This window comes from Megalobrama amblycephala, linkage group LG5 (genome assembly GCF_018812025.1).
Source record: "Megalobrama amblycephala isolate DHTTF-2021 linkage group LG5, ASM1881202v1, whole genome shotgun sequence".
Lineage (NCBI taxonomy): Eukaryota > Metazoa > Chordata > Actinopteri > Cypriniformes > Xenocyprididae > Megalobrama > Megalobrama amblycephala.
The window spans coordinates 31,288,325-31,303,708 of NC_063048.1; the positions used below are offsets into that span (position 1 = coordinate 31,288,325).

At 35.8% G+C, this 15,384-nt stretch overlaps 2 protein-coding genes across 2 annotated transcripts in view; both read left to right on the forward strand.

Moving 5' to 3' along the window:
* Window positions 1–828, forward strand: part of xdh (xanthine dehydrogenase) — a 28,469-nt gene extending 27,641 nt beyond the window's left edge. The window contains exon 36 of the mRNA XM_048191832.1: window positions 276–828. Coding sequence (XP_048047789.1) covers window positions 276–326 — 51 coding nt within the window. The 3' untranslated portion in view covers window positions 327–828. The remainder of the gene's footprint in view (window positions 1–275) is intronic.
* A 4,636-nt stretch (window positions 829–5,464) lies between these two features.
* zgc:162964 (uncharacterized protein LOC560569 homolog) lies at window positions 5,465–15,330 on the forward strand. The gene is made up of 8 exons (XM_048191836.1): window positions 5,465–5,954; window positions 6,255–6,396; window positions 6,976–7,116; window positions 9,003–9,161; window positions 10,807–10,969; window positions 11,058–11,241; window positions 13,196–13,468; window positions 13,561–15,330. The coding sequence occupies exons 1-8, from the start codon at window positions 5,744–5,746 to the stop codon at window positions 13,773–13,775; spliced, it is 1,488 nt and encodes a 495-aa protein (XP_048047793.1). The 5' UTR covers window positions 5,465–5,743; the 3' UTR covers window positions 13,776–15,330.
* Window positions 15,331–15,384: the final 54 nt, after the last annotated feature.

Genomic DNA, 15,384 nt, shown 5'->3' on the forward strand with positions numbered 1-15,384 from the left:
GATGCTGAAAATACAGCATTACAGGAGTAAATTATATTTTAAAATATATTCAAATATAAGTTTTTGAATTGTATAATGCTTTATGAGCATTAGAGATTTATTTCAAAATCTTATGGACGCCAAACTTTTGAATAGTAGTATATATAAAAATATATTTCAAATTAAATTTGGCAGCCATGGTTTGATGTGGTTTAATGTTTGATTTCATATCGAATGCTTCTGATAGAGCCTACTGAAGTTGACTTGAGGGTTAAAAATGTGTGTGTTTGTTTTAGTGTCCTCCTGCGGATCCTGGCACCTTTACTCCATGGGCAGTGCACGTGTAAGACACGGCAAACTCAATTTAAAGTCAACATGAAATCAAAATGGGCCCTGTAATGTACATTCTTGGTCTTGTGTAATGATTCTTCGGTGTTGTTCCAAAGAAAAAATTTGCATGTATTTGTTATCTTGAAACCAAAATGTTATAGCTTACTGTTCCCCTGAAACAGCTTTCCTTTCCTGCTGGCACAGGCTGTTGGATAATGTTAACCAATAGCCAAATAACTATTTAAGCACTGCACATTCGGTCCACTTTTCACAATCCACTTGATGGATAACTTCAGTCCCACTTGGCACGGGATGCAAATGGAAATTCATGTTGACTTCAGTACCTCTCAGCATTCAAAACGCACAATAGTGAACACAGACATTAAGTGATGAACGATAATTGCCAAAGAAACAGAATGACAAGATTTGGTCCTGAGCAGATTATACTGTGAAGAAAAAGTGTTTTTATGACCTCTCTGTGCTCTAAGTGAAGTTGCATTATATAAACAGGTAAAAGTATAAAAGGTGCACTAAGTCATTTTTTCACGTTATTCCATTGTAGAAATACACACTTGTCACCCATTATTATTATTATTATTATTATTTGTTACAGAAATTGTCAAAAAATAGGGGGATAACGAGATAAAGTGAGTTGTCTGGTCATGTGATCTCAACATGATCAAAAAGGGAAACCATTCTCATGTAGAATCAAACAGCTTTTTCTACCACACTGGTATTACTGGTATCTTCATCTAATGTGGGTGTACAGTACAGCAGAAAAAATGCTTAGTGCAACTTTAAATACTAATACTACCCAGCTAACAAAAATATGTTCTAAGAACATCTTGCTAATGTTCCCATTAAAGGTGCAATATGTAAGAATTTTGCAGTAAAATATCCAAAAACCACTATGCCAGCGTTACATGTTTTGTTCACTTGAGTACTTACAATATCCCAAATGTTTCCAACTATTTGTAAATCATGAGAAAATGGCAATATTAATCAAGGCTCCGGGACGTGTGAGGAGTCGCTGGTCAATTGCGTCATACCCGCGTTACCCTCGGTTTCCGGTTTTATTTTGTAGAAACCATGGAAACACCACAGACGCTTTAATATATTACATGTTTTAATAGGCAAGGGAACAACTGTTTTGATATATTTATAGACGGAAAATGAATTATTGTTATATAGCTCAACATGTTTAGTCTTATTGTTTAAATCTAATTTTCTTGATTTTTTTCGAGTACCATGCTTTACCATGCCTCAGAGAAAAACACTATTTTGTGAAGTAGCTAACTTTATTTTTAGTAACAGTAATACAGAATTTTCTCCATCATACAATACGTTTTAAAATTAAGTGCATGCCATTTATCAACACAAGCCATCCAGCATTTAATATATTCTAAAATCAATCTAGTTTACTGCAGTGTGTAACAGTGTCTCACAGCAGCCGCCGAGCGAACGCACAGAGTAACGTTATAACATTTTCAACACTCTCAAATGTATCTAATATGATAAACAGAGCTGTGTTACCTCATACTCATGACCGGAAAAGCGGAAGCAGCGCCGGCGACTGTGTCATAATAAAAGTCCCGCTGCTCGTGAGGCGTGTGTTGATCAATCGCTCCAGCGGCCTCGTTCAGCTCCCACAACACTCGGTCCTGCTCTGCTTCACACTACAGTAACGTTAATAATCGCATCCATGAACATGATTTCTTCCCGAGTCCTATCCCGCTTGTTTCCACCGGCTGTGATGTGAAGACCACATGTCCCAAGATTCCGTGCTCAAACTTGGCGTCGTCAAGCTACGCCTTTGTTTTGAATAGGCCTCTAGTGACCTCTAGCGGACAGAACATCTTACATATTGCACCTTTAAGTTACCAGAAATAAAACTTTAAAAGTTTTTTAAATGTAATGAAAAAGTTTTTTCCTTGCTAATGCGAACGTTACAGAAACATTCCATTTTATCATTCTTCAAACATTATGAAAATGTAGAATTTTTGAAACTTTCTGAAATAAATAACATTTAAAAAAAGATGTCTAAAACATTTCAGAAAAATTCTCCACGAATAACATTATTAAAGTCCAGATAACTTTAAACAAACATTCTGTTAATGTTACTGAAGGAACTAAGAGAAGCTTGCCAAAACATTAGCTAAAGTTCTGAGAATGTTCTGTTAGCTGGGTAAATACCAAGATGATTTTATCGTTTATATAGAATTTTAATGTACTTATGACAATTTAATTAAATTATGGTTTACTACAATATAAATTGTACATTATATTTATGATTCAGGTTAGACTGTTGCCATATTAATTTAATTTAAGTAGTCATAATTTGATGACTACTATGCATATACATATGTAGGCTCAATGTTGTATCTTGTTCCAAATTATTAGTTCCTCAAAGGTTTAAGAGTCAGAGTTATTGTTGATGAATGATTTTATATATCAAAAAATGCCAAAAGTGGCAAAATTTCAAAACACCTAACAATATTAAATAAAAGCCTGTTCTGACATACAGTTCTTATTCTGATACCTTATTGAAAGTGTGAAGGCCATACTCATACCCATACTCGGAATTTGTCCTCTGCATTTAACTCATCCAGTTAGTGCACACACATTAGGAGCAGTGAGTAGTGAACACACACACACACACACACACCCGGATCAGTGGGAAGCCATTTTTGCTGCTCCACCCGGGGAGCGATTAGGGGTTAGGTGTCTTGCTCAAGGGCACCTCAGTCATTTCCTGCCAGTATTGAGAATCGAACCTGCAACCTTTAGGTTACCAATCTGACTCTCTAACCATTAGGGCATGACTGCCCCTTATCAGGGTTTTTATAATGGTGTTTGTCAATGAAAAGCTCTCTCCTCTGAGAGTGGCCATGTATTCAGTAGAATCTTACCAGATTCTAGACATTCTCTGTGAATGTCCTCCATCACTCCATTGTGGAGGTCTGTGATGGCAGAAGAGGGTGCTTTTGAAAGCATGATGCAATGACTTCAATCTGAGTGTAAAGGAGAGGATTAAACACTCACAATTTGCATGGAAGAGAATGACTGTTGGCAAAATCACAGGACAAAAGCTTGCCAGATCCACTTGTGTCTTTTTTTGTTAAAACATGACAGACTGGAAACCCTTGTTTGTGTTAAAATTCTGGGCTTTCCAGTTTTTCATGAGGTCTGCTGGGCTTTGGGCAATTGTTTGCATATATTTAAAGGGATAGTTCACTTTTGAAATTGATTCTTTCATCATTTACTCACCCTCAAGTTGTTCCAAACCTGTATGAACACAAGAAGATATTTTGAAGAATGTTTGTAACCAAACAGTTGATGGGCCTCATTGACTTTCATAGTATTTTTTTCTCTTCATACTGGTTAACTGTTTGGTTACCACATATTCTTCAAAATATATTCTTTCGAGTTCAACAGAAGAAAGAAATTCATACAGGTTTGGAACAACTTGAGGATGAGTAAATTATGACAGATTTTTCATTTTTTGGTGAACTATCCCTTTAAACATGCATAATGGATTTCTTCTTAATTAGGTGAGATCCCACATGAAAAAAAAAACACTATAGTAATTTATAGTAAATACTATAGTGTTTTTGAACCATACTATAGTAAGTCGTAGAATACTTTATATATTATAGTATTTACAACACTTTGATAATGAATGCTACAGCACATTGTAGTATTAACTATAGTGAACTGATAAACTGTAATAAATACTGTAGTATACTGTAGTAAACTGTAGTGTATTGTAGTATAATATAGCCTACAGTTGTAGAAAACTTAGTATTGGGTATACTTGGGTATACAGTATTGGGTAATTTTTTATTTTTTTTTATTACTATAGTTGTTATATTCCATGTGGGATAATTTAATATGCACAGTTTAGTAAAAATGCAGTGAAGTAAAAATGAAAAGAGTGTTTGTTTTAGGGTTAGGGTTAGACTTTACCAACCCAAAGTTTCTTGATGGTTCAGGGTTTTGAAGGGATTTTTTTCGTTTTGCTTATTGAAGAACAATAAAAAAATATTCTACAAAGCACAAGGTCCCATACACAAATGAATATAGGTTAGAGAAGAAAAAAACACATTCCTTTTCTTCAATTTTATCCAACCGTTTTACAAATAATAGCAAAGCAAATTCAGTTAAATATTAACATAAACATTTAGATTTAAAAAAAATTTACACTACTGGTCAAAAGTTTGGAAACATTACTATTTTTTATGTTTTTGAACAAAGTCTCTTATGTTCATTAACGCTGCATTTATTTCATAATAAATACAGAAAAAACAATAATATTGTGAAATGTTATTACAATTTAAAATTATGATTTTCTATTTTAATATAATTTAAAATATAATTTATTTCTGTGATGCAAAGCTGAATTTTCATCAGCCATTACTCCAGTCTTCAGTGTCACATGATCCTTCAGCAATCATTCTAATATGCTGGTTTGATACTCAGTTATTATCAATGTTAAAAACAGTTGTGTTGCTTAATATTTTTTTTGGAACCTGTGATACTTTTTCAGGATTCATTGATGAATAAAAGGTTAAAAAGAACAGCATTTATTCAAAATATTATCTTTTCTAACAATATAAATCTTTACTATCACTTTTTATCAATTTAACACATCTGTGCTAAATAAAAATATTAATTTATTTACCTTTTTATTCATCAGAGAATCCTGAAAAAGCATGACAGGTTATAAAATAATATTAAGCAGCACAACTGTTTCCAACATTGATAATAAATCATCATATTACAATGATTTCTGAAGGATCATGTGACACTGAAGACTGGAGTAATGATGCTGAAAATGCAGCTTTGCATCACAGAAATAAATTATATTTAAGTATATTAAAATAAAAATAAAAAAAAACCCATAATTTTAAATTGTAATAACATTTCACAATATTATTGTTTTTTCTGTATTCATTATGAAATAAATGCAGCCTTAATGAACATAAGAGACTTTAAAAATGGTAATGTTTCCAAATTTATCAAATACTTAAGAATGTAGCAAGTTGATATCAACTGCTTAACCAGAAAACTATAAAAATGGCATTCTTCTTATATCTAATAATTAATTCCAAATATCTCGAGAGTGCTTTGGAGAGAAACGTGGTTCAGTTTACTAGCTGCATTACGACTCGAGTCAGGTCAGCGAGCGTCTGCTCACAGGTAATTTTGATGTCAAAGTGACATTTTAGCTTTAAACCAAAGACAAAATTCGTCGGAGAACATTTGGGGGTTTATCGGCGCAGTTGCAGACGTGACTAAAAAGTGAATGCGGTTTCAATGAGTTGAAAATAACACAAATATCCGGGATTTCCGGTGGGAATATACGGAAGAGAAGTGTTTTCTGCGCTACGTGGCCACCTGTGACAGCAGCAGCAGCTCGTATTGACAGTTTGACATGATGGAGTTTGACAGAGAAGAACATGGCAGCGAGAGGATCGACAAAACCTGCGAGAACGGTATTAACACCGAGACACGCGCGCCCGGCACTGAGGAAGACCACAAATCGTGTGAGGAAAATGAAGAACATCAAAAGTCTTGGAGTTTGGAGAGAAACTGGGGTTTTACTTTAGAGGAGCTCTTCAGACTTGCGCTGAAATTCTTTAAAGGTACAGAACTGATAATGAAGTAGCTTTTCTCTTTCCCTTTTCTGTTTGTACAGTAAACTTTATTCTGTCCCGTCACAACCTGCAGTCATGTCTGTTTCTTTATTGGTAGCAAAACAAAATTAAAGTCCTTTTTCTGTTACTCATTGTCTAGAGATACTTTGTAATAACAACTCCTCCCATTCAATTCAGAAACTGGAAATGCCATTCATAATGCTAATAATAATTGTGATTCAGGTTCTCAAAGATGATGTCAAAGAGTCATTTCTCCTTTATGATTTCTACATGATTTGTTCCACACAGAGATGAATGGGAAAGCCTTCAACCCCACATATGAAGAAAACCTCCGTTTGGTTGCACTACATAAGCAGATCACTCTTGGACCTTATAACCCAGAAGCATGTCCAGAAATTGGGTTTTTTGACGTGCTGGGAAATGACAGAAGGTAACGGAATTTGTGTATGTATGCAATGACTATATAAAGCCAGAATAATTATCACAGTACAATAAAAATGGTATTCTTTGTGCCTTGGAGTAAATTCCATGTCATTTGGTAGCATGATATGTTAAATATACATATTAATTTACCATACGTGTAAATTAAATTCGGCATGAATGGAAGTTGCAATAGTTTTTTCTTCTCTATTTTGATTTATATCCAAGTGAAACGGCTTATCCAACAAGAAAAAATGCAGGGCGGGACTTTTGTACATAGGAAATTGATTGGTTTGCTATTGGTGTGATGTCATGTGAGTGACAGGTTGTCCCGCCCTCGGGCCAGTAAACACGTCATCAAAGAAAATAAGAGATGTCGCTGCAAGAGGGACGGGAAGTTATTTTGATTAAAGATTATGAGGGCTCAAGAATTAAAAAAATTATGTGCACAGATAAATATTTATAATAAACACTGTAATATTCCATAAAAAACAAGAAATTTTGATTTTATGGTGACTTTAATGGCATATTGCGCGACCAAACAATGTCTGTAGATGCTTCATTTTGTCTTTATCGCTGCATTTCTCAGGAAAGAATGGCTACGGCTTGGCAGCATGGCTAAAGAAGACGCCATGGAGGACTTTGTGAAGCTTCTGAACTCCTGTTGTGCTCTGTTTGCACCATATGTCACTTCACATAAGATTGAGAAGGAGGAGCAAGAGAAGAGACAGTACGTTCTGTATTAGTTATAGTGCCTGAAGATTCTTATAAAGTAATCTATTAAAGGTGCCCTTGATTCAAAAATTGAATTTACCTTGGCATAGTTAAATAACAAGAGTTCAGTACATGGAAAAGACATACAGTGAGTCTCAAACTCCATCGTTTCCTCCTTCTTATATAAATCTCATTTGTTTAAACGACCTCCGAAGAACAGGCGAATCTCAACATAACACCGACTGTTATGTAACAGTCGGGGTGTACGCCCCAATATTTGCATAATGCCAGCCCATGATGTTCCCAACATTATAAAAGGCATTAGACAAGGGCAGCCAGTTAACGTCTGGAGCTGCACACAGCCGAATCATCAGACTAGGTAAGCAAGCAAGAACAACAGCGAAAAATGGCAGATGGATAACTGACATAATTCATGATAGCATGATATTTTTAGTGATATTTGTAAATTGTCTTTCTAAAAGTTTCGTTAGCATGTTGCTAATGTACTGTTAAATGTGGTTAAAGTTACCATTGTTTCTTACTGTATTCACGGAGACAAGAGCCGTCGCTATTTTCATTTTTTAAACACTTGCAGTCTGTATAATTCATAAACACAACTTCATTCTTTATAAATCTCTCCAACAGTGTAGCATTAGCCGTTAGCCACAGAGCATATAGCTTCAAGCTCATACAGAATCAAACGTAAACATCAAAATAAATACTTTACTCACATAATTCGAAGCATGCATGCAGTATGCATGACGAACATCTTGTAAAGGTCCATTTGAGGGTTATATTAGCTGTGTGAACTTTGTAAATGCGCTGTAATATAGTCGACAGCTGGTGTGGAAGGAAGCGTGCGATTTAAGGGGGCGGCACCGAGTGTAAATCAGTGCATTGTTAATGATGCCCCAAAATAGGCAGTTAAAAAAATTAATTAAAAAAAATCTATGGGGTATTTTGAGCTGAAACTTCACAGACACATTCAGGGGACACCTTAGACTTATATTACATCTTGTGAAAGAACGTTCTTGGGCACCTTTAAAGGGTTAGTTCACCCAAAAATGAAAATTATCCCATAATTTACTCACCCTCAAGCCATCCTAGGTGTATATGACTATCTTCTTTCAGACAAACACAATCAGAGTTGTATTAAAAAATATCCTGGCTCTTCCAAGCTTTATAATGGGAGATAGTAGGCTAACTGAGATTTTGAAGCCCAAAAAAAGCGCATCTATCCATCATAAAAGTAATCCATACGGCTTTCTAAAGCGAAGCGATGCGTTTTTGTAAGAAAAATATCCATGTTTATAACTTTATAAACTAGAATCACTGGTTTCCGTACACGAGTCGATTCGCAGAAGCGCAGAGGATAGCAAAACAAAACACCGGTCACGAATTAGGAGTCTAAAATGGGAATTTTTAAAGAGAAATGTTGGGGGAGCTTGAGTTTGTTGCCCAGCCCTATTTGTTTGGACCGCGAGAGGCATCTACTCTCACCTAAGCTTATGCCAAACCTACGTCATACGTCATACGCCAGAACTCGACTCTCCTGTGAATGCGCTAACGGACGTTACCGGAAGCTAGTGATTACAGTCTATAAAGTTATAAATATGGATATTTTTCTTACAAAATCCCATCGCTTCACTTCAGAAGGCCTTTATTTACCCTCTGCAATTGTATGGATTACTTTTATGATGGATGGATGTGTCTTTTTTTGGGCTTCAAAATTCTTGGTTACCATTCACTCATATTGTAAAGCTCAGAAGAGCCAGAATATTTTTTAATGTAACTCAGATTGTGTTTGACTGAAAGATTAGGGGATGATTTTAATTTTTGCATGAACTATCCCTTTAAGACCTGTAGGAAGCTTTTTTTAATTCTGTATGTGTGTGTGTTTAGAAGAGAAGAGGAGGAACGTCTCAGACTGGAGAGAGAAGAGCAGGAGCGACAGCGGCTGGAAGAAGAAGCACGACGCAGAGAAGAAGAAGAGAGGAGGATAAAAGAGGAGGAACAGAGAAGAAAAGAAGAGGCAGAGAGGTTACAGATAGAGCGGCAAAAGTGAGTAATTTGCATATATTAAACGAATGGTTTCACTGTCCTGGGAATCCCATACAGATAGATTTCAAAAGAAATATTTTATGCTTGCCAAGTCTGCATTTATTTGATCAAAAATACAGTAAAAACAGTTACAGATTAGAATTACGTTACAATTTTAAATAATCGTTTTAGGGGCTTGACATTAACACCCGCCAAATGCGGGTGGATTTCAGCAGTGGTGTGTAACACAGTCACTCCTACTAGCCACTTAGGCGGGAATTTTATATATAATATATACATTTTTTAATTGTAGTCTTTTAAAAAGGCATCCGAAATAATAAATTAAGGGCAATGTAGTGTTGTCAAAAATATTGCTTTTTCAATACTTATCGATACTGAAATATCTGAAACGCTTCCAATACTCATTTTCTGCAGAATAGATACACTATACCAGCTGCTTTTTATCACTCTCTCATCTCTCCCACAGTGAGTTGACACACAAACCTGCCTCCCCTCACTCACTTGTTTCATTTGCTCTGGATAAATATTGTTGGTGTTACAGGGCTTGAACTTTGATGTGGGATTGCGCGTATTGGACATAATTTTACTCATTCCCACAGATTTTGTGCTCACACCCAAAGTGAGCACACATAAAACCACCTCTCAGTACTAAATTGAGTTCTTTTTCATTGTTTATTGCATTTAAACAGTCAAATACACAAAATAATGTCAAAATGCTGGTCTTGGTAAGTATTCATGTAAACACAGTCAGTTATGTTTTAAGTGAATGTAAACAATTGAGAAAGAAAACGCATGTGTAACAGCATAATGGATCTGTGCATCAGGTCTTAAAGTGACAGCAGCCTAATATACCTGCTGCCAAATTATGAGATAATATTAAAAATATCTATATGGTGTTTTTTCCCCATGTCATCGATGTCAAAATTGTGGCCAGTGAAAATGCTGAGTGGCTAGTAACTTTGGAAAACTACCAGCCACAATATGTTTTAAAATGTACTTTATTCCTGTATTTTCAGATTCAGTGTCTCATGATCCATTAGAAATCATACTAATATGCTGACTTGGTGCTTAAGAAATATTTCTTATAAATTAAATGGCTTATTTCCTTTAACAGAGTGTCTATTTACACTAAGTGCAAATAGCATCCCTTGTTGGTCAGTGCTATTTATACTAGTTCCGCCCACCAATGTCTGGCTGAGCCAGTCAAGTTCGAATCCGCCTTTTGCCGAGCTCGCATTTATATTCAATAAAAATGAAAATAATGTTCTAAAAGTGGAAATAAACTGCAAATGAGTGTTTAATAATATTAAAAGTGTTTATTGAGTAGGGTTAGAGGAAGGTGTAGGGAGGGTTTATTCTCCCAATAAGGCAGCATCCATTTAATAATTTTAATAAATATAATCATTTACACTCTATGATATTATTGCACCCTGTTAATGTACAAAAATACTGAGGTGCAAATAGTATCTGCCAGTATATAGCATTTAATCACTATTTACTCTTATTGCATAGAAAGAACTGATACTTTTACATGATGTAAATAGAATCTATCGCTATTTTCACTAAGTGCAAATAGCCACTGGCTTAATTTAATTGCTTTAAATTGTGTTGTTAACTTCTAGTATATAACCATCTGTGTCCACAGACAGCAGATCATGGCTGTTTTGAACGCACAGACGACAGTGCAGTTTCAGCAATATGCCAAACAGCAGTATCCAGACAATCCAGACCAGCAGCAGTTACTTATCAGACAGCTGCAGGAACAGCACTACCAACAATACATCCACCATGCCCTCCGTCTACAGCAGGTACAAACATTTCCGTAAAGTCTGTGATTAGATTCAAGGAAACTTCTCATCAGGATCCTGTTCTTAAGTTTCTTCTGTATGATTTCAGATGGCCTCACAGACGCAGCAGGAAGACTTAAATGTGACTCAAATCTCAGAAGCTCTTCCTGCTCTTGTCTCAAATGAAGCAGTGCCCACCTTCAACCCCAACAGCCAATCAAAATCATTAGAGGATCAGGAACAACAGACAGACTCAAAAGCTTTCCATTTGTTTGTAGAAGGGAAATCAGAAGGTATGTTTATGAAACTAAGCAAGTTATTGGTTATTTTTATTTTCTATTTGCAATTAAGAAAATTATATGCTACCAGTTGAATAATTAAGTTTGGAAAAATTAAGATTATTGGTTTTGAATTAATTAATTAATGGTTTTGAAAGGAGTCTCTAATGCCTAACAAGGCTGCATTTATTTGATCAAATGTAAAACAATAATATTGTGAAATATTATTAATATTTAAAATTGTCTGTTTTTTTATATTAAATGTAATTTATTCCTGTGATGGCAAAGCTGAATTTTAGCATCATTACTACAGTCTTCAGTGTCACATGATCCTTCAGAAATCATTCTAATATGCTGATTTGGTGTTGTGTATCATATGTTATATACAGTTTTCATTCATGTACAGTAATAAAATATGTTTTTACTAGTATATACAGTGGGTACTGAAAGTATTCAGACCCTCTTAAATTTTTCACTCTTTGTTATATTGCAGCCATTTGCTAAAATCATTTAAGTTCATTTTTTTCCTGTTTTTTAATGTACACACAACACCCCATATTGACAGAAAAACACAGAATTGTTGACATTTTTGCAGATTTATTAAAAAAAGAAAAACTGAAATATCACATGGTCCTAAGTATTCAGACCCTTTGCTCAGTATTTAGTAGAAGCACCCTTTTGATCTAATACAGCCAGTCTTTTTGGGAAAGATGCAGTAAGTTTTTCACACCTGGATTTGGGGATCCTCTGCCATTCCTCCTTGCAGATCCTCTCCAGTTCTGTCAGGTTGGATGGCAAACGTTGGTGGACAGCCATTTTTAGGTCTCTCCAGAGATGCTCAATTGGGTTTAAGTCAGGGCTCTGGCTGGGCCATTCAAGAACAGTCACAGAGTTGTTGTGAAGCCACTCCTTCGTTATTTTAGCTGTGTGCTTAGGGTCATTGTCTTGTTGGAAGGTAAACCTTCGGCCCAGTCTGAGGTCCTGAGCACTCTGGAGAAGGTTTTCGTCCAGGATATCCCTGTACTTGGCTGCATTCATCTTTCCCTCGATTGCAACCAGTCGTCCTGTCCCTGCAGCTGAAAAACACCCCCACAGCATGATGCTGCCACCACCATGCTTCACTGTTGGGACTGTATTGGACAGGTGATGAGCAGTGCCTGGTTTTCTCCACACATACCGCTTAGAATTAAGGCCAAAAAGTTCTATCTTGGTCTCAAACTCCATGTGGGCTTTCATGTGTCTTGCACTGAGGAGAGGCTTCCGTCGGGCCACTCTGCCATAAAGCCCCGACTGGTGGAGGGCTGCAGTGATGGTTGACTTTCTACAACTTTCTCCCATCTCCCGACTGCATCTCTGGAGCTCAGCCACAGTGATCTTTGGGTTCTTCTTTACCTCTCTCACCAAGGCTCTTCTCCCCCGATAGCTCAGTTTGGCCGGACGGCCAGCTCTAGGAAGGGTTCTGGTCATCCCAAACGTCTTCCATTTAAGGATTATGGAGGCCACTGTGCTCTTAGGAATCTTAAGTGCAGCAGAAATTTTTTTGTAACCTTGGCCAGATCTGTGCCTTGCCACAATTCTGTCTCTGAGCTCTTCAGGCAGTTCCTTTGACCTCATGATTCTCATTTGCTCTGACATGCACTGTGAGCTGTAAGGTCTTATATAGACAGGTGTGTGGCTTTCCTAATCAAGTCCAATCAGTATAATCAAACACAGCTGGACTCAAATGAAGGTGTAGAACCATCTCAAGGATGATCAGAAGAAATGGACAGCACCTGAGTTAAATATATGAGTGTCACAGCAAAGGGTCTGAATACTTAGGACCATGTGATATTTCAGTTTTTCTTTTTTAATAAATCTGCAAAAATGTCAACAATTCTGTGTTTTTCTGTCATATGGGGTGAAAGCGTGGCCTTTTTTTAAAGTCAGAAACACTAATTATCCTCTTTCTTTATTTCTTTTTGGAATGCAGAAGTACCTGCCATCATTGCTCCGTCTATGTGGACACGGCCTCAGATTAAGGAGTTCAAGGAAAAGGTGTTGCACGACGAGGACTCAGTGATCACAGTGGGCCGAGGGGAGGTGTTGACAGTACGGGTGCCCACTCATCAGGATGGCTCACACTTATTTTGGGAATTTGCCACCGATCACTATGACATTGGTTTTGGGCTGTACTTTGAGTGGAAGGACTTGACCGTTCCAACAATCACCAATGAAGGAGAATCTACTACTGACACTAAAGAAGGTAAGAAGGTGGATTTCTCAGACACATAGATAAAATACTGAGTAAAATATTATTTCATATTAATTATTAATTCAATACTATCCTAATTTAAGGCACAGCACAAGCTGAACAAGAGAAACTGACAGAACAGGTCAGATGTCCACTGGTAAGCGAGGTGGTTCCTGTTTCCCGTCGTGACAGCCACGAGGAAGTTTATGCAGGCAGCCACCAATATCCTGGTGAGGGAACTCATCTTCTGAAATTTGACAATTCTTACTCCCTCTGGAGGCCGAAGGTTGTCTATTACAGAGTTTATTACACCAGATAAATATCACCAGACCAGGTGCTGCATTCACTATCCACCTTTGAGAATATTGAAAGTCTTGATTCAACAGAGGCACAGTACTGTGCTGTTAAAATATGAAATATAAGAAATATGTTGTTTTCTTCTAATGCAAAGGTATTGGCATTGTGTTCCCATCTGTCTTTTCTACTGAAAGATACACAAGTCCTGCTTTGGTGTCATGATCAAAATTTTGGAAGTCCTGTTCTTTAGTAATTTATATGTTTTTTCCATGCAAGACAGTTTATTTTTCCAATATCTTATGTTTGTTATGTTGAATCAATGAAGGAGTGGTGTATACATATATTTTTTAATTGATGTGATTCAAGCACTTTAAACTTTGAAAAATCATTTATGAATTGCAAAACAGGTGATATTTCACCAAGTAGTGGCCAAAAGTGATGTCCAGCCTAGGAAAATTGACATCTTCACCCTTTATTCAAATTATTAAAAATTTCTTAAAGATTTTCAGGCACATTGCGTAGTGCTTGGAGTCAATTGTTTTATTTGTGATAATGCAATGAAACATGCCAAATTATGCAGACAATTTTTGGCCAGGCTGACATACAAAGAAACTATGAACAAAACAAGAGATGAGAATTGACATTTTTTTTTTTTTTTGCATAGTAAAATAAAACCTGTTGCTGCAGTTTTTGCAAAATAATTTTGTCAGACAAATACTTTAAACAAGTTTAATATTTAAAATATATAAAATATTTTCCTCATATTTTGATGGTTTAATTGAACTTGTAGGGTCATTAAATACAAATGCCCAAACTAATACCCTTCGGATATCACTTTTCACCACTATATTTCTTTGGTTAATAGGATTTTTAAATATTGTTGTGTGGGTTTTTGAATAGATCAAGATAATGTAATAATTTTTACTTTTTATATTAAGGCCTAATCTTATGTAAACATGATTCTTTTCCGTTTATATGTTAATTGAAACTGGAAGTTAGGAGGTTATTAACCTCTTGAAAGTTAAATGTTTGTTATATGTCTATATGTTTGCACAGAAAAACATATATGCATAAAAGCAAGTCAAGAACTAGTCTAGTTCCTAGTGACTTTGTTTGGCTTGGCTTTTATCATTCATATTATTATATTTTGTGTATTTGCTTGTCTTAAGCAGACATGTCTATCCTGATGATACTGAAGCATTTATGAAACTATGCAGATGCCACAAAATTACACACTACAAAGATGGAGACATATTATGTTTAGACATAGATAAAGAGGTAAAAACTCTAAATACATTGTACTAACAGTTCAGATAATTGTTTTAGAAATGTCATTTAATTCTTCAAGAATTATAAGTGGCAGCTAATTTTAGTTAGGTGTAACCATGTAACATGGTGAGGGATTTTTGTCTTTTTATTTTTAATTGTCCCTTTTTTTTGTGCATAAATAGTATGAAACAATTGTCCCATTGATATCTGCAAGTGTTGAGTGTACTGATGTGGGAGGTCCCACAATGCAATCTAATTTTAACACTGTGAGAACTTTTTTTGTGTGAAATAAATGCTTTTATACCCCACACAAGTGTGCATTTAAATATGAAAGCTATTTAAATTATAATATGAAAATGACT